Below are 20207 nucleotides of genomic sequence, written 5' to 3'. Positions count from 1 at the left end.
TGACCGAAGGTTTCAATTTTTAGTAATAATTTGATACTTAAGTTTATTTTTTTAAACCGAGAAGTTTTCTTCCTGACTTTGTTATTTACTCTCCTCTAATAGATAGCCAATTGTATCATTTTCCTATTAGTGGTTTTATTTTGTAATGCATTTCCTATCTTAACTTTTTCTTCCTCGAGGTACCATCGAGTATCATTAGTTTTCCCCTCATACTGTTTAAAATGTTCAATCTGTCTGATAGGTTCAGTATGTATCCCAGGCTATTTGCAAGCACTCCTCACGTTTTGCTGAACATGTTGTTACTGGCGCTCTCTCTTGATTCTAACATTGTTGTTAAGTTTTAGAACATAGAACATAGAACAGTACAGCACAGAACAGGCCCTTCGGCCCTCGATGTTGTGCCGAGCAATGATCACCCTACTTAAACCCACATAACCAGTATACCCATAACCCAACAATCCCCCCATTAACCTTACACTACGGGCAATTTATCATGGCCAATCCACCTAACCCGCACATCTTTGGACTGTGGGAGGAAACCGGAGCACCCGGAGGAAACCCACGCACACACGGGGAGGACGTGCAGACTCCACACAGACAGTGACCCAGCCGGGAATCGAACCTGGGACCCTGGAGCTGTGAAGCATTGATGCTAACCACCATGCTACCGTGCTCTCCTGTATGTCCTGTAAATCCTTCTGTTATATTTAAACATTTGTTTATTTCTATTTTTATTATGTGTTCTATATGATTCAACCTGGTGTCTATCCTTCCATATCCCATTACTTCACCTGATTTCCCTCATGCGATTACCCATACTACCATTCCTAAACTAATTACTGTAATCACAATTAAAATTATTGCCCCCCATTTTTAAACCATCTAGTTTATTCTTTGTCCTAATTACTTCCATTCCTTCTTCAACCCTAATCCTACTTTCCCTCTTGATTGTAATCCTTTTTCTTCTTCCAAACAAATGGGTCTTTATCATTCTCTCCATCTGAAAAATCAAATGAGCAGGCCAAGGCTGGAGAGGGCCCTATTTCTTAATTTTCGTTTTCTAGTCTTGTTTAGATATTCCAGAAGTGCCCTCTCCAGGACTTCTGGATTTCTTTTGCCATCTTTTTTTTTTAACTGCTTGATTTTCTGATCATTTATATACTTCTTACAATTAAGGCCTGTTAAGCCTCCTCCTTTTATCATTGAACCTCTGAGTAAGATTCAAAGAATCTCAAACTCCTCTTTCGCTCACTGCCCACAGGTTGTCTATGGAGAATCATAATTCCTCTTTTGTTATTTAACTGGGTTTGATGTCTTAGTTCCAATACAGTTCCTTTTGCTCCAGACTCCATGCTTCTCTAACTGATCCCCCAAATCCTGAATAATCGTGTCTTTCTCTTTTACTGATTACTGATCACTGATTACTTTTCCAGTGGTTTTAGTTAGTAGTTTCACCCACTCTTCCTCTCCTACCTGGTAATGGTTTGATGCACTCGGTTCCTCTGGTTCCTTCTTTATAGCCGCTGGCATTTTATTCGCTTTGCGGAGCCGTTCGCCCAGCCTCCGCATGCCGTTGGCTTTTTCTTCTTCTCCGGTCGTCGGCTGCCTTCCTCTCCGGCTGCCTTTGTTCAACTGACTGCTGTCAACAGCCCCAACTGTTCTTAACTGCCATTATTTTTTTAAATAACGGCTGCTGCGAGCACCAGCGCCTGCTTTCTGCATGCACTGCCAACTACTGCCTTTTTAAAAATAGCAACTGCTCCCGCAAGTTCCAGCACGCGCGCCTTTCCGATAATAAAAAACTTTTTTTCATAAACAACAAAAACTCCCACTGGGGTCAATTCTACACACACCCGCAGACAAAAGTAGTGGCCAACCATCATTTCTTTCTCCCCCGCAACATGGTCAAAGATTTGACATGATTTTTAATTGAGCGGCAGGCAGATGAGCTTCAAGGCACCGACTGGTGATGTCCCGTTCCTCCAAAGACACCAGCTCAAGTTGGTCATCCGCTCCCTTCGCCCAATACCGGCTCACCAAACAAAATTCCCAAGTCCTCCCAGGACAATACCCACGGCCCAAATGCCACATTTTTCCATTTTTTATTACAAGGGAGACGTGGCCATGTTGCAGGAGACACACTTGAAGTTGGGAGACCAGGTTAGGCTGAGGAAGGGATGGGTCGAACAGGTGTTCCATTCGGGGTTGGACTTTAAAACGAGTGGGGTGGGACTTCCGGTTGTGGCTATGCGGAGCTAAGCCGCATGTTCGGCAGCTCCCGCCAGGAACGGACCTTTGGGCTCTTTTTAGGGCCCCCAGCGGTACTTTTTCGACGTTTCCCAACTTGGGAAGGAGTCAGCAACATTTCCCCAGTAGTATATGGCCTGGACCAGGAGTGGGGCGAGTAAGAAAGTGGTTGCAGCGCCAAAGTAGAAGCGAGGGAAGAAGCACAAGATGGCGGTGGGCGGAGACCAGGAGGCAGTGGAAGCAGGAGCAGCAGGAGACTCTCCAGCGCTGCTTCAGGGAGCTTAAAGCGGAGCTGCTGGAGCCGTTGAAGGCTTCAATTGACAAGCTGCTGGAGACCCAGACGGCCCAGGGGGTGGCGATCCGAGAGATCCGACAAAAGGCCTCCGAAAGACAGGATGCGACCTTAGGCCTCGCGGTGAAGGTGGAGATGCACGAGGCGCTCCATAAAAAATAGCAGGAAAGGTTCGAGGAGATGGAGAACTGGTCGAGGCGGAAAAATCTGCGGATCCTGGGCCTTCCGGAAGGGCTGGAGAGGTCAGACATGGGGGCCTACGTGGTCACCATGCTAAATTCGCTGATGTGAGCTGGGTTCTTTCAGGGGCCCCTGGAGCTGGAGGGGGCCCACAGAATATTGGCAAGAAGACCCAAGCCGAATGAGCCGCCACGGGCGGTGAACCGGTTTGCTGACTGGGAGTGTGTGCTCAGGTGGGCCAAAAAGGAGCGGAGCAGCAGGTGGGAGAACGCGGTGGTACGGATCTAACAGGACTGCAGTGCGGAGGTGGCAAAGAAGAGGGCCGGGTACAATCGGACGAAGGCGGTGCTGCACAGGAAGGGAGTGAAGTTCGGCATGCTGCAGCCAGCGCGTTTGTGGGTCACCTACAAGGACCGACACTTTTACTTTGAGTCCCCGGAGGAGGCGTGGGCCTTTGTGCAGGCCGGGAAGTTGGACTCAAACTGAGGGTTGGGTGCGGGGGTCTGCATGTAACTGTGTTATATTTTGTGGGGGGGATTCTCTGTTTAATGTTGGTTCTTTGTTGTTTTCAGGGCGGGTGGGGCACTGTTTTCTGCTTGGGTTTGTTGGATGGGCTCGAGGAGGGGGCAGACCTGCAGTGTGGGGGGCTGATGGTGTGAAGGGGGGTTGGGGCCCCGCGAGGGCACCGGGCCCCTCGCTGCTTTAGAGGAGGTGGGGTCGGGCAGGTGAAAAGCGCGGCCTTTTTCCCGCTTGAGAGCGGGAGGGGGAAAGCCTGCTGGTGGACACTGGGGAGGAAGGGAAGCCCCACGCTGGGAGGGGTCGGAGGAGTGGCGGGAGTGGCCGGGGTCAGCAGGAGTCAGCTGACTTGCGAGAGTGCAATGGAGGGAGCAACGCAGCTAGGGGGGGTCCTAGCTACGGGGGGAAGGGGGGGGGGGGGTACCGGGTTGCTGCTGGAATGGCCAAGAAGGAGCTGGACTATGTAGAGAGGGTCGGGATGGGGGTTTGCCGCCGTGGGGAACGGGCCGAGCGGGGGGGGCGCGGGCACGTGGCGGGCTGAGGAAGGGTAATGGCTAGTCGGCGGGGGAGGGGGGCAGGTAGCCCCCTGATCCGGCTGATAACCTGGAATGTAAGGGGACTGAATGGGCCGGACAAACGGGCCCGCGTGTTTGTGCACCTGAAGGGGCTGAAGGCGGGTGTGGCCATGCTTCAGGAGACGCACCTGAAGGTGGCGGATCAGGTGAGATTGAGGAAGGGATGGGTAGGCCAGGTGTTTCATTCGGGGCTGTATGCAAAAAATCAGGGTGTCGATCCTGGTGGGGAAGAGGGTGTCGTTTGAGGCGTCGAATGTGGTGGCAGACAGCGGCGGGAGGTACGTGATGGTAAGCTGCAAGGGGAGCGGGTGGTGCTGGTCAATGTATACGCCTCGAATTGGGACGATGCGGGTTTCATGCGGCGCATGCTAAGCCGGATCCCAGACTTGGAGACGGGGCCTGATAATAGGGGGGGATTTTAACACGGTGCTGGATCCGGCACTGGATCGATCCAGATCCAGGACGGGTAGGAGGCCAGCGTTGGTGTTGAGGGGGATTATGGACCAGATGGGAGGGGTGGATCCATGGAGGATTGCGAGGCCGAGGGGCCAGGGAAAATTCATACTTCTCCCATGTGCATAAGGCCTATTCCCGGATTGATTTTTTCGTTATGAGAAGGGCGCTGATTGCGAGGGTGGAGGATGCTGAGTATTCGGTGATAGCCATTTCTGGCTATGTTCTGGCTAGTCGGCGGGGGAGGGGGGCAGGTAGCCCCCTGATCCGGCTGATAACCTGGAATGTGAGGGGACTGAATGGGCCGACATACCCCGCACTGGGTGGACCTCGAGCTGGGAGAGGAGAGAGACCAGTGCCCGCTTTGGCGTTTGGAGGTGGGGATGCTGGCGGACGAGGAGGTGGGCGGGCGGATTCGAGGATGTATCGAGAGGTACCTGGAGGCCAATGACAATGGGGAGGTCCAAGTGGGGACGGTCTGGGAGGCGCTGAAGGCGGTGGTTAAGGGGGAGTTGATCTCCATTCGAGCCCACAGGGAGAGGAGAGAGCAGAGAGAGAGGGAGTGACTGGTGGGGAGATGGTGAGGGTGGACAGGAGATATGCGGAGGCTCCGGAGGAGGGATTGCTGAGGGAGCGGCGTAGTCTCCAGGCTGAGTTCGACTTGTTGACCGCCAGAAGGCGGAAGCCCAGTGGAGGAAGGCACAGGGAGCGGTGTATGAATATGGGGAGAAGGCGAGCAGGATGCTGGCGCACCAGCTCCGTAAGCGGGATGCGACCAGGGAGATTGGTGGAGTTAAGGATAGGGGAGGGAATGTGGTGCAAAGGGGGTAGACATTAATGGGGTCTTCAGTGACTTTTGTGAGGAACTGTATCGGTCCGAACCCCCAGCGGAGGAGGGGGGGATGGGGCACTTCTTGGACCGGCTGAGATTCCCGAGGGTGGAGGAGGGACTGGTGGAGGGACTGGGGGCGCCGGTTGAGCTGGAGGAGCTGGTCAAAGGGATATGGAGCAGCAGTCGGGGAAGCGCCGGGGCCGGATGGGTTCCCGGTCGAATTCTATAAGATGTATCGGTAGCATTGTGGATAGCACAATTGCTTCACAGCTCCGGGGTCCCAGGTTCGATTCCGGCTTGGGTCACTGTCTGTGCGGAGTCTGCACATCCTTCCCGTGTGTGCGTGGGTTTCCTCCGGGTGCTCCGGTTTCCTCCCACAGTCCAAAGATGTGCCGGTTAGGTGGATTGGCCATGATAAATTGCCCTTAGTGTCCAAAATTGCCCTTAGTGTTGGGTGGGGTTACTGGGTTATGGGGATAGGGTGGAGGTGTTAACCTTGGGTAGGGTGCTCTTTCCAGGAGCCGGTGCAGACTCGATGGGCCGAATGGCCTCCTTCTGCACTGTACATTCTATGTATGCAGACCTGTTGGGCCCCCTGTTGGTTAGGACCTTCAACGAGGCAAGGCCTCTGACGATGTCTCGGGCGCTGATTTCCTTGATCCTTAAGCGGGACAAGGATCCCCTGCAGGGTGGGTCATACAGGCCGATCTCACTCTTAAATGTAGACAGCAAACTGTTGGCGAAGATTTTAGCCACGAGGATAGAGGACTGTGTGCCGCAGGTTATCTACGAGGATCAAACGGGGTTCGTGAAAGGGAGGCAGCTGAATACTAACATACGGAGGCTCTTGAATGTTATAATGATGCCGGCAGTAGAAGGGGAGGCGGAGATAGTGGTGGCGTTGGACGCGGAAAAGGCCTTTGATAGGGTCGAGTGGGGATACGTGTGGGAGGTGCTGGGAAGGTTCGGGTTTGGGGAGGGGTTTGTCAGGTGGGTGAGGCTGTTGTATGAGGCCCCGATGGCGAGCGTGGCCACAAATAGGAGGAGATCGGAGTATTTTCGGTTATACCGAGGGACGAGGCAGGGGTGTCCCTTGTCCCCCCTGCTTTTTGCGCTGGCATTGAACCCCTGGCCATGGCGCTGAGGGAGTCGAGGAAATGGACGGGGCTGGTGCGGGGTGGGGAGGAACACCGAGTGGCGCTTTATGCGGATGCCCTATTGTTGTATGTGGCGGTCCCGATGGGGGGGGGAATGCCGGAGGTGATGAGGATTCTCAGGGAACTTGGGGATTTCTCAGGGTACAAGCTCAACTTCGGGAAGAGCGAGCTGTTCGTTGTACACCCGGGGGACCAGGAGGGGGGGATTGGTAGGCTCCCACTAAAAAGGGCAGAGAGGAGCTTCAGGTATTTGGGGGTCCAGGTGGCCAGGGGCTGGGGGGCCTTGCATAAGCTTAACCTCACAAGGCTGGTGGAGCAAATGGAGGAGGAGTTTAAGAGATGGGACATGTTGCCGCTGTCTCTGGCAGGTAGGGTGCAATCAGTCAAGATGATGGTGCTCCCGAGATTTCTGTTCCTGTACCAGTGCCTCCTCTTTGTTTTGGGCTGAAGGGACGTGTATATTTGTTCTTTGCTAATGACGGGCGTTAATTTATTTCTTCCTTTTTGTATACACGGGGAGGGGGGGGGGGGGGTTGTTCTTTCTTTTCTCAGCATTTTTTGTTATTGATATTTTGTGAAAATTTGAATAAAAATTATTTTTTTTTACAAAACGAGTGGAGTGGGAATTCTGGTCAACAAAAAGGTGGCATTCGAGGTGGGGAAGATAGAGGCAGACCCGGGGGGTAGATTTATTATTGTCAGCGGGAAGCTGGAGTCTTCGGGAAAGTCCCAGGTCTGGAAAGGTGTCAGCAATGGTCAAAAAGCTGCGGGTGTTCCATTCGGGGTTGGCTGTGGAGCTGGTGAACATATATGCCCCAAACTGGGATGATGTTGAGTTCGTTAGGAGGGTGCAAGGGAAGATTCCGGACCTGGACTCGCACCGACTGATTATGGGGGGGGATTTCAAAACAGTCCTGGATTCAAGACTGGATCAGTCGAGTCCCAAGTCTGGAAAGGTGCCAGCAATGGTCAAAAAGCTGCGGGGGTTTATGGAGCGCATGGGAAGGGTGGATCCGTGGAGATTCGGGAGGCCACGGAGTACGGAGTTTTCATTCTGCTCCCATGTGCATAAGGTGTATACCAAGGTACACTTCTTTGTACTGGACAAAACGCTGCTGGCTGAGGTGGTGGATGCTGAATATTCAGCAATTGTGGTGTCAGACCACGCCCCACACTGGGTAGACCTGCGAGTTAGCAAGTTACCTGCGAGAAAGGCCCGGCGGCTGTAACGGAGGTTAGATGTAGGGCTGCTAGCGGAGGATGAGGTGTGTGAGCTGGTGAAGTAGGCCATTCGGGGATATATAAAGATTAATGATATATAAAGATTAACGATACGGGTGAGATCTCGGCAGGGGTTTTATGAGAGGCACTAAAGGCGGTTATTCGGGGGGAATTCATCTCGATTCAGGCCCATATGGAGAAGACTGAATGGGCGGAGTTGGACAGGCCATATGCGGAGTCTCCTGATGATGGGCTCCTGAAGGAGCTGCAGAGACTGCAGCTGGAATTTGGGCTCCTGTCCGCAGGTAAGGCGGAGGGACAGCTGAGGAGGATAAAGGGGGCGGTGTATGAATATGGGGAAAAAGTCAGCAGGATGTTGGCGCATCAGCTGAGGAAACAGGAGGCGGCGGCGAAAGAATTTGGGAAAGTAAAGGATATAAGGGGGGAGGTGGTTGTGCACCCGGAGGGGTGAATGATGTGTAGGGAGTTTTATAGCTGACTTTATAAATCAAAACCCCCAGTGGGGAGGACGATATGAAGTGATTCTTGGGGGAACTGGAGTTCCCGAGGGTAGACGAGGAGCTGGTGGAAGGCTTGGGAGGCCCAATCGGACTTGGGAAGCTGATAGACAGACTGGGGGCGATGAAATCGGGTAAGGCTCCGGGACCTGATGGTTACCGGGTCGAGTTTTACAAAAAGTTATCCGGGATGCTGGGGCTGCTCCTGGTAAAGGTTTTTAACGAGTCCAAGGAGCTGGGGGTGCTCCCCCCAAACCTATCGCAGACATTGATCTCCCTTATTTTGAAGCAGGACAAAGATCCAGAGAGCTTCAGATCGTATAGGCCGATCTCTCTTTTGAATGTAGATGCTAAGTTGCTGGCAAATATCTTGGCCGCACGTATAGAGGACTGTGTCCTGGGGGTAATAGGGGAGGACTAGACGGGATGTGTGAAGGGATGGCACTTGACGTCCAACATTAGACGGCTCCTAAATGTTGTTATGATGCCAGCGGAGGGGCGCGAGGTAGAAGTGGTAGTGGCCATGGATGCAGAAAAGGCCTTTCATCGGGTGGAGTGGAAGTACTTGTGGGATATCCCAGGAAGGTTTGGGTTTGGGGCAGGAATTTGTGGATTGGGTCCGGTTGCTATACCAGGCACCGGTGGCGAATGTAAGGACCAACCGGGTTCGGTCAGAATACTTTAGTTTGTGTAGGGGACAGGACAGGGATGTGTGCTCTCCCCACTACTATTTGCCCTGGCCATAGAGCTCTTCCACCTAAGGTGGCCCTTAGGTCATCGAATGTCTGGCGGGGGATAGTGAGGGTGGGGATGTGGAGCATAGGGTCGCGCTGTACGCGAACGATTTGCTCCTTTACATAACATACTGGTTGGGGGGGATGCCTGGAATTATGGAGATATTGGAAAAATTTGGTCAGTTCTCAGGCTGCAAGTTAAATATGGGTAAGAGCGAGGTATTCACGGTCCAGACATGGGGGCAGGAGAGGAGACTGAGCGAGTTACCATTTAAAGTGGTGGGGAAGAGTTTTAGGTACCTGGGGATCCAGGTGGCTGGTGACTTGGGTCAGCTGCATAAGTTAAATCTGGGCAGGTGGTCGAGCAAATGAAAGGAGACTTCCGTAGGTGGGACACACTGTCATTGGCGGGGAGGGTACAGACTGTTAAGATGACAGTCCTTCCGAGGTTGCTGTTTGTTTTTCAATGTCTTCCAATTTTCATCCCCAAGGCTTTTTTCAGGAAGATGAATGCGGCTCTCTCGGCTTTCGTATGGGCTGGTAAGACCCCGAGGGTGAAGAAGGTACTTTTGGAACGGGGGCGCGGGGAGGGGGGCTTGGCCCTTCCGAATTTTATTAACTATTAATGGGCTGCCAACATGTCGATGGTTAGGAAGCGGGTAGTGAGGGAGGGGTCAGTGTGGGAGCGAGTGGAGACGGCATCTTACAAGGGTACGAGTTTGGAGGCTTTACCTGCTGTTCTCGCCGACCCGGTACTCCACAAGATGAGAAAAATATCAGCCATGATTGAATGGCGAAGCAGACCCGATGGGCCGAGTGGCCTAATTCTGCTCCTATGTCTTATGGTCTTATGATTTAAGCATTCCTCAGCCTTTTCGGCGTGCGTCTCAATCAGTTCCCGCTCCTTGTTCCAGAAGTGGTCAATCTGTGTCGCCTCCTTTGTAAATCCTTCCCAGTTGGCGTGTAAGTCCCTTCTGGACATATCAGTGAATCTGTTAGTCATCATCAAGGTCACCTGCTTCCACAATGGACTCATTCCTGTCTTGCGTCGTTCATGGTGGCCAATGGTAATAGACTCGGATAAATTGCTTGGAGCAACATTATGCCCAGGCAATTCACACACAATGCCTCGCTTGGTATAATTGCTCTACAACGTCACAAGGTAGTAATTGATCAAATACTGAGCACTATTAAACACAGTCTGGTTGTTTAATGAAATGAAAAATGAAATGAAAATCGCTTATTGTCACAAGTAGGCTTCAAATGAAGTTACTGTGAAAAGCCCCTAGTTACCACATTCCAGCGCCTGTTCGGGGAGGCTGGTACGGGAATGGAACCGTGCTGCTGGCCTGTCTTGGTCTGCTTTAAAAGTCAGCTCTTTAGCCCTGTGTTTACTTTGACCACTAACGTGCAATTCTAGTATGGAGCGTACCCGCAGTAATCCTCCGTACTAATGGCTTTCTCTGGGCACAACCAATTATTTCCCCCTTCTCCCATACACAGAGGTCGATGGAGTATATCCTATCTGTCTTCTGGATTGCATTTTCAGGGGCATCCTTTAGTTTAATTAACATCCCATTCCCATCGTGTCCCAAGTTGTTCACCCGGAGAAGTTCATGAGTACTTTACTCCCCTGCCCTGGGAATATGCAACATCATTTCCACTAGGAACATAACATAAGAACATAAGAACTAGGAGCAGGAGTAGGCCATCTGGCCCCTCGAGCCTGCTCCGCCATTCAATTAGATCATGGCTGATCTTTTGGGACTCAGCTCCACTTTCCGGCCCGAACACCATAACCCTTAATCCCTTTATTCTTCAAAAAACTATCTACCTTTACCTTAAAAACATGTAATGAAGGAGCTTCAACTGCTTCACTGGGCAAGGAATTCCAGAGATTCACAACCCTTTGGGTGAAGAAGTTCCTCCTAAACTCAGTCCTAAATCTACTTCCCCTTATTTTGAGGCTATGCCCCCTAGTTCTGCTGTCACCCGCCAGTGGAAACAACCTGCCCGCATCTATCCTATCTATTCCTTTCATAATTTTAAATGTTTCTATAAGATCCCCCCTCATCCTTCTAAATTCCAACGAGTACAGTCCCAGTCTACTCAACCTCTCCTCATAATCCAACCCCTTCAGCTCTGGGATTAACCTAGTGAATCTCCTCTGCACACCCTCCAGCGCCAGTACGTCCTTTCTCAAGTAAGGAAGGTGTGGTTATCATTGGCAAAGGGAACGCGACTGGCCAACGTCAATTCTCTTAGGCGTTCAGGAGCTGGGTGAGCTTTTTTTAATCCAAACCTTCAATTGAATATTGCTCACCCAATTAGGTATTCGGTGTGCATCCAGCTGGAGTAGGTTGGCCTGGAAGCTTTGTAATAAGTGTGTTGCATACATATTACATGCCTGCACTCTGTACTTTCTGTGAGATAGCACCCCATCTATCAATTAACTCATTAATTATTGTCTGATATAGCTGCAACTGTTGAAGTTCCTTCCACACTAGCTGATTGACTCGCTGGCTGAGGTCTGTAGCCATTTCAACATCTTGATATATGTATTTAACTGCAGCTCTCATTTGCCCTTTCAGAACCTCAATCTCTTCACTTATTTCTGCAATGTCAAGGGTGTTGACAATTGAAACTCCTGCCCCATATCCTCCACTATGTTTCTTTGTTGTCGCTAACGTGTTTTCAATCCACTCCCTCTCCAGGGTTACAAATAAACCTTGACCATGGCTGACGAAATTAATCATAACTTTTACATGTTCAAATCCTGGTACTATTGTCACTGATTCGTCAGTGGGGGTCAGGACCAACCCGTGTCCCATAGTGTGGCTAGTGATATGCTCATCACATTCTGGGGGGGGTGTCCTTGGGCTTGTGGTTGTAACCAAGCCTGCCGGTGTCACAGTGATGGTGGTTTTTGTTTTGATTTGATTTGATTTATTATTGTCACATGTATTAGTATACAGTGAAAAGTATTGTTTCTTGCATGCTGTACAAACAATGCATACCGTACATAAGGAAGGAGAGACTGCAGAATATAATGTTACATTATGTTATATAATGGTACGTTTCTGCCTGGTCCCTACCTTTATCTGGTGGGTCCTTGCTTCCTACAATATCCCACCCGATTCTCGGGTTCCTGTGCTGACTGGCTGCCTACTTCACTTTCCTAGTGCAAAATTGTTAATCTGTCACATATCATCGCATGATGTTTAGTACAGTTATGTGCCTGTCAGGGGTCTATACAGTGAATCTCCAGACGGTTCCCTATAACTTTATATTTCACAATGGGGCGATTCGGGTCATCAAGGACACTTGATGTTTTCTGATAGGTCATGTCATCTTGCCTGGGGGCAAAGAACCTGCATCCCAGCTTTCCGTATCACTTATAATTCCCTTGATCCTGGGTTTCCAACTGATAGAGGGCCCAGGTATTTCAGAATTACAAGTAATTCGTAAAATCTTTCCCGCAGGGACGTTTTGAGTCCCGTTTGTACATACATCTGAGTCCTATCATAATAAAAACCTTCCCATTCCTTCCCGTTGCGTCTCTCATAACATTCATAGCATCCCAACGCACCCGCATACATTAGTATACGTGCAATCATTGTTTTTTGTAAGACGTCTTACAACACCAGGTTAAAGTCCAACATGTTTGTTTCAAATACTAGCTTTCGGAGCAGTGCTCCGAAAGCTAGTGTTTGAAACAAACATGTTGGACTTTAACCTGGTGTTGTAAGACGTCTTACTGTGCTCATCCCAGTCCAACGCCGGTATCTCCACATCATTGTTTTTTGTGTCAGCGATGTCCAGCTCCTTCCGTGTCCATGGCAAAGAGGTCGATGTCGATGGTTGCAATCGGAGATAAAGTAGAACCCCAAAGCATGCTAGCAATAGAATCCTGTGGATATAAACCAATGCCTTCCGGCGCTCAGTTAATATTACATAGAACATAGAACAGTACAGCACAGAACAGGCCCTTCGGCCCTCGATGTTGTGCCGAGCCATGATCACCCTACTCAAACCCACGTATCCACCCTATACCCGTAACCCCCTTTTAACCTTACTTTTTAGGACACTACGGGCAATTTAGCATGGCCAATCCACCTAACCCGCACATCTTTGGACTGTGGGAGGAAACCGGAGCACCCGGAGGAAACCCACGCACACACGGGGAGGACGTGCAGACTCCGCACAGACAGTGACCCAGCCGGGTATCGAACCTGGAACCCTGGAGCTGTGAAGCATTTATGCTAACCACCATGCTACCGTGCTGCCCAATTATAATCATTTGCATCATCTGCACTCCTTCCTTGTACGCATCCTCTCCGTGCCTTTGTCCCATATCCTGAGCCACCCTGGTGGCCCATCTACAAATCAAGATAATGCCTCGTACAAGTGCAGCTGCTGCCAATGCCATGGCTACCCTCTGTTCCTTGGGTTCGATGATCCACCGGAGGGGTCTGTTAGATGAGTGGCCCTTTAAGAAAGCTTTCTGTCTTATTAGGTGGCTTCAGTGATGTCATTGTGTGGGTGGAGCTAAGCTGCGGCTCTGTGAGGTTTTTGGTTTCGCTTTCAGTTTGTGACTGAAATGCAGAGTGTTGGGCCACGCTCCTGATTAAAGAGGTTTTAGGCTGATTCGATTTTGCTTTTAAATTGGAACAGTTAAGGAGGAATTATTAAGTGTTATACATAGATTACTGTAGCTGGGTGGTGTCTTTATGTTTGTAATTGATAAACATTCCATAAGACATAGGAGCAGAATTAGGCCACTTGGCCCATCGAGTGCTCCGCCATTCAATGATGGCTGATAGTTTCGCATCCCCATTCTCCTGCCTTCTCCCCATAACCCCTGATCACCTTATTAATCAAGAACCTATCTATCTCTGTCTTAAAGACACTCAGTGAATTGGCCTCCACAGCCTTTTGTGGCAAAGAGTTCCACAGATTCACCACCCTCTGGCTGAAGAAATTCCTCCTCATCTCTGTTTTAAAGGATCGCCCCTTTAATCTGAGATGGTGTCCTCTGCTTCTAGTTTTTCCTACAAGTGGAAATATCCTCTCCACGTCCACTCTATCCAGGCCTCGTAGTACGTTTCAATAAGATCCCCTCTCATCCATCCAATCTCCCAACAAGGGCAGACCCAGAGTCCTCAAACATTCTCATACGACAAGTTCTTCATTCCAGGGATCATTCTTGTGAACCTCCTCTGGACCCTTTCCAAGGCCAGCACATCCTTCCTTAGATAAGGGGCCCAAACTGCTCACAATACCCCAAATGGGGTCTGACCAGAACCTTATACAGCCTCGGACGTACATCCCTGGTCTTGTATTCTAGCCCTCTTGACATGAATGCTAACGTTGCATTTGCCTTCTGAACTGTGGACTGAACCTGCACATTAACCTTAAGACAATAGTGAACAAGGCGTCCCAAGTCCCTTTGTGCTTCTGCTTTCCGAAGCATTTCCCCATTTAGAAAATAGTCTATGCCTAAATTTCCAAAGTGCATAACCTCACACTTTTCCACATTGTATTTCATTTACCACTTCATTGCCCACTCTCCTAGCTTGTCCACGTCCTTCTGCAGCCCCCTTGCTTCCTCAATACTACCTGTCCCTCTACAGATCTTTGTATCATCCGCAAACAACATTCTTGCTGTGTTTTTTATATATATGTTAATTAAGTTCTTGGACTAAAGTTTGTTTTGATTAAAGTGTCTGGGAAGACTGATGAATCACACCTGAAGGGAAGGCTCATGTGCCCATCCTAGCCAAATTCAACATTAAGTTATAGGTCAGGTGAACTCCATAATACAGTTTGGAGTTTCTGTGCCCTGGCCTATAATAAAATTGGGGACTCGTCTGGGATAAAAGTCTATCTTTCATGATTGGGATTTGCTTAGCGAAGTTATAGAATTTACAGTGAGGGGCGAACATATTTGTGTTTGTTTTACAAGCGTTGTATTCAAGTTTGAATAGGGAGTCTGTTGTGAACAATGGCTCTTACAGAAGCTCAGAACTTTTTGGGGGCGGAGAAGGTCACAAGCCATACCTTACAAATGGAGCGAGTGAAGTGTTTGCATCATTATCAGAGGAGATATCTGGGGCATATGAAGAGGTGAAAAAATACATCTTGGGTGCATATGAACGAGTGCCTGAAGCCTACAGACAAAGGTTTAGAAATTTAAGGAAAGAACCTGGTCAAACAGCATCAAACAGTATTCCAGCATCTCCCCTACTACCGAAGTTAAGCTTACTGGCCTATAATTACCCGCTCTCTGCCTACCTCCATTTATAAACAGTTATTATTAAATCCCATTATTAAAACTCCCTTATCACCCTCTAAAGGACCAATATTTACCTTAGCCACTCTTTTTTGTTTTATATATTTGCAGAAACTTTTACTAGCTGTTTTTATATTCTGAGCAAGTTTACTCTCATAATCTATCTTATTCTTCTTTATAGCTTTTTTAGTAGCTTTCTGTTGCCCCCTAAAGATTTCCCAGTCCTCTAGTCTCCCACTAATCTTGCAACTTTAGAACATAGAACAGAACAGAACAGGCCCTTCGGCCCTCGATGTTGTGCCGAGCAATGATCACCCTACTCAAACCCACGTATCCACCCTATACCCGTAACCCAACAACCCCCCCCCCCCAACCTTACTTTTAGGACACTACGGGCAATTTAGCATGGCCAAGGATGACATCCGGGCAATAGTAAGGAATGACATTGGTGCTATGGAGGATAAGGTTGAATCCATTTGGGTGGAAATCAGGAATAGTAAGGTGAAAAAGTCACTGATAGGAGTAGTCTATAGGCCACCAATTAGTAACATTATGGTGGGGCAGGCAAAAAACAAAGAAATAACTGATGCATGTAGAAATGGTACAGCAGTTATCATGGGGGATTTTAATCTACATGTCTCACTACCTTTGAGGTCCTACTTTTTAGTTTAACTCCTAACTCCCTGAATTCAGCTTGTAGGACTTCATCCCGTTTTTTACCTATATCGTTGGTGCCTAAGTGCACCACGACAGCTGGCTGTTCACCCCCCCCCCCCCCCCCCCCCCCCCCCAAGAATGTCCTGCAGCCGCTCCGAGACATCCTTGACCCTTGCACCAGGGAGGCAACATACCATCCTGGAGTCTCGATTGCGTCAGCAGAACCGCCTGTCTATTCCCCTTATGATTGAGTCCCCTATCACTATAGCCCTGCCATTCTTCTTCCTGCCCTGCTGCGCAGCAGAGCCAGCGTCGGTGCCATGAACCTTGCTGCTGCTGCCTTTCCCTGGTGAGCCATCTCCCTCAACAGTATCCAAAGCGGTATATCTGTGTTGCAGGAAGATGACCGCAGGGGACACCTGCACTGCCTTCCTACTCTTGCTCTGTCTTTTGGTCACCCATTTTCTATCTCCCTCAGTAACTTTCACCTGCGGTGTGACCAACTCGCTAACCGTGCTATCCACATCGTCCTCAGCATCGCGGATGCTCCAAAGTGAGTCCATCCGCAGCTCCAGAGCCGTCAAGCGGTCTAACAGGAGCTGCAACCGAACACACTTCTTGCACGTGAAGGAGCCAGGGACACTGGATGTGTCCCTGAGCTCCCACATCGCACACGAGGAGCATGACACGGGTCTGGGATCTCCTGCCATGTCTTAAACCTTAGGTAAACTTATACAACTACAATTTCAAAAAAACGAAAGAAAAATAAATAAATTAGACAATGAAAAGAATAACTACTTACCAGTCACTTACCAGGGTTAAAAAGCACCTCCTCCCCACCTAGCTTCAAATTCCCAAACTCACTCTTGGTTGTGCCTCACTCTGGCTATGTCTTCTCTGGCTCCTGGGAGAACTCACCAAGGTTCTCAGATGCTCTCTGGTTCTACGACACTACTCTGAGGAACTCCTGCACTGATGTCCTGGAACTGAGATGATTGACCTCCAACCACCATAACCATCTTCCTTTGTGCCAGATATGACTCCAACCAATGGAGAGTTTTCCCCTAATTCACATTGACTCCAGTTTTGCTAGGGCTCCTTGATGCCATACTTGTCAAATGCTGCCTTGATGTCAAGGGCAGTCACTCTCACCTCACCTCTGGCATTCAGCTCTTTCATCCATATTTGAACCGAGATGTGGAGATGCCGGGGTTGGACTGGGGTGAGCACAGTAAGAAGTCTTACAACACCAGGTTAAAGTCCAACAGTCTTCCTTAGGTGATTCTTTCCAACAGGGAATGAATCACCTGAAGAAGGAGCAGTGCTCCGAAAGCTAGTATTTGAAACAAACCTGTTGGACTTTTAACCTGGTGTTGTTAGACTTCTTACTGTATTTGAACCAAGGCTGTAATGAGGTCAGGAGCTGAGTGACCCTGGTGGAACCCAAACTGAGCATCAGCAAAAAGATTATTGCTGAGTAAGTGTCTCTTGATAGCGCTGTTGACCCCTTCCATAACTTTATTAATGATCGACAGTAGACCGACGGGGTGGTCATTGGTCGGGTTGGATTTGTCTTGCGTTTTGTGTGACACATCTGGGAAATTTTACACATTGTCGGGTAGATTCCAGTAGCTGTACTGGAACAGCTTGGCTAGGGGTGCAGCAAGTTCTGGAGCACAAGTCTTCAGTACTATTGCTGGAATATTGTCCGGGCCCATAGCCTTTGCAGTATCCAGCACCTTCAACTGTTTCTTGATACCATGTGGGGTGATTCATATTGGCTGAAGACTGACACCTGTGAGGCTGGAGACTTCAAGCGGCACTTTATGAATTGGCAAATGTGATGGAATATCCACTCGGTTCTCCGAGCTGAAGATAGGTCCAATGCTTCAAGCCTTGGCTTTTGCACTGATATGCAGGGCACCCCCATCATAGAGAATGGGCATATTTCTGAAGCGCCTTTGGTTAGTTGTCGAATTTCCACCACCATTTGCAACTGGATGTGATAGGACCTATCTGATCAAAAGGTTGTGGGATCACGTAACTCTGTATCCTGCACGCTGCTTCCACTATTTAGCATGCGTGTCGTCCTGTGTTGTAGCTTCACCTGTTTGGCACCTCATTTTTAGGGCTGGTGGGTGTTGCTTGTTGTAATCTCTGGTGGGATACAGGGACTGTCTGACTGTGAATAGACCCGTCACTGTGACAGATATCTTCCCTATATGCCTCACTGACCCACCCTGAACCCCTCACTGAAACAATATCCCAAACTTCACATCTTTCACCGAGAGGCTCACCGATTCCCCATCCTTCACTCATACACACCTCGTCAAATGTTCAAATGTTTTGTTTAATTATTGAATATGTGTTTGTGCAGGAGTTCACACTGGAGCATAGAAAACCCAGTCTGCAACCTTTGAGTCTTCCCACGAATCTGACTGTGAGGGATGCTCTAAACCGTGTACTCCGGCTACCCTCAGTGGCCAGCAAGAGATATTTGACCAATAAGGTACGGAGGGGCCAGTGTTAAGGAGGGAGTCAAGGTGAGGGGTCGGGAACACCTGAAATAAATTGGGCGGTAGCTAGGTGGGTTATTATTGGGGTGATGTAGGGCAGATTTGTTCAGTGTCATATGGTTAGAGATTAGCAGGGTCAGATGTAAAGTGGTTCTCAATTTACCTTTCCAGAGGGGTGACAGATTGGGGCTTGACTAGGTTGGATAAGGTGTATGGCGTGGGTGCAGGTTGCTACGTGGGGAAGGGTTGGTGATGGAGATGGGGCGGTGACATTTGTCCGGATTTAGGGGTGGGAGAGGGCCAGGGTTGGGAATGGCTTGTGAGAATGGGTGGGGCTTGGGGTGGGGTTCAAGGAAAGTGTGGGGCATGGGATGGAGGTTGGGGAAAGGAGAAGGGTGGGGTTGGGGAAGAATAGGGGTTTATTTTTACAGTGATCATTAATCCTCAACCGGTCTATTCACAGGTTGACCGTTCAGTTACAGGACTTGTTGCCCAGCAACAGTGTGTAGGGCCACTCCACACTCCTTTAGCGGATGTTGCTGTTATTGCCCTCTCGTACTTCGACACTGTGGGAGCAGCGACTGCCATCGGAGAGCAACCAATCAAAGGTCTGATTGACCCTGGCGCCGGAGCTCGAATGGCCATTGGGGAGGCTCTAACTAACCTCGTGTTCGCACGAGTGACAGAACTGCGGGTGAGTGAAGAAATCACAAATACAAATAATTTGGCAAATCGAGGGGCATCTTATTCATGTTCAACTCAGAACTCCCAACTCTCTTTGTCCCTCCAGAGATGTTGCCCGACCTTCTTAACCTTTACACCATTTTCTGTTTATATTTTAAGTTTCGAGCATCCACAACATTTTCTTTCAAGATGAAGCAAAGACCCAAACCGCCGGTGCCGACACAACGGCCTCCACACCCGTAAACACCGCGCCCCCCCCCCCCCCCCCCTCGGCCCGCAGTAAACACCGCGCCCCCCCCCCTCCCTCGGCCCGCAGTAAACACCGCGCCCCCCCCCCCCCCCCTCGGCCCGTAGTAAACACCGCGCCCCCCCCCCCCCCCCCCCCGCCGTAGTAAACACCGGGCCCCCTAACCCCGGCCCGCAGTAAACCCCGCCCCCCCCCCCCCGCCCGCATTAAACACTGCGCCGCCCCCGGCCCGTAGTAAACACAGCGCCCCCCCCCCCCCCAGCCTGCAGTAAACACCGCGCCCCACGCCCCGGCCCGCAGTAAACACCGACCCCCCCGGCCCGCAGTAAACACCGACTCCCCCCCCCCCCCCCCCGCCCGCAGTAAACACCACGGCCCTCCGGCCCTCCGTAAACACCGCACCCCCCCCGGCCCGCATTAAACACTGCGCCGCCCCCGGCCCGTAGTAAACCCCCCCCCCCCCTAGTAAACACCGCTCCCCCCCCCCCCGCACCCCCGTAGTAAACACCGGGCCCCATCACGGTCCGCAGTAAACACCGCGCCCTCCCTCGGCCCGTAGTAAACACTGTGACCCCCTGGCCCGTGGTAAACACCGCGCCCCCCCCTCGGCCCATAGTAAACACTGTGACCCCCTGGCCCGTGGTAAACACCGCGCCCCCCCCTCGGCCCATAGTAAACACTGTGACCCCCTGGCCCGTGGTAAACACCGCGCCCCCCCCGGCCCGTAGTAAACACCGCGCCCCCCCGGCCCGTAGTAAACACCGCGCCCCCCCGGCCCGTAGTAAACACCGTGCCCCCCCGGCCCGTAGTAAACACCGCGCCCCCACGGACCGCAGTAAATACCGCGCCCCCCACCCCCCCCCCCCCGAGGTAAACCCCGGCCACCCCCCCCCCCCACCCCAGGCCCGCAGTAAACACCGCCCCCCCCCGTAGTAAACACCGCGCCCCCCCGGCATGCAGTAAACACCGTGCCCCCCCCCCGTCCCGCCGTAAACACCGCGCCCTCCGCCCGCAGTACACACTCCGCCCCCCCCCACCCCGGCCCGCAGTGAACACCGCGCCCCCCACCCCGTAGTAAACACCCGC

The 20207-nt window shown here is 50.8% G+C and overlaps 1 protein-coding gene across 1 annotated transcript in view; it reads left to right on the top strand.

Annotated features, from left to right (window-relative positions):
• pfas (phosphoribosylformylglycinamidine synthase) overlaps nucleotides 1–20207 on the top strand; it is a 308371-nt gene that overhangs the window by 232960 nt on the left and 55204 nt on the right. The window contains exons 16-17 of the mRNA XM_038812199.1: nucleotides 18052–18183; nucleotides 18654–18884. Coding sequence (XP_038668127.1) covers nucleotides 18052–18183; nucleotides 18654–18884 — 363 coding nt within the window. The remainder of the gene's footprint in view (nucleotides 1–18051; nucleotides 18184–18653; nucleotides 18885–20207) is intronic.

This window comes from Scyliorhinus canicula, chromosome 11, assembly GCF_902713615.1.
Source record: "Scyliorhinus canicula chromosome 11, sScyCan1.1, whole genome shotgun sequence".
Taxonomy (NCBI): domain Eukaryota; kingdom Metazoa; phylum Chordata; class Chondrichthyes; order Carcharhiniformes; family Scyliorhinidae; genus Scyliorhinus; species Scyliorhinus canicula.
This window is presented reverse-complemented; position numbering and strand designations above follow the sequence as displayed.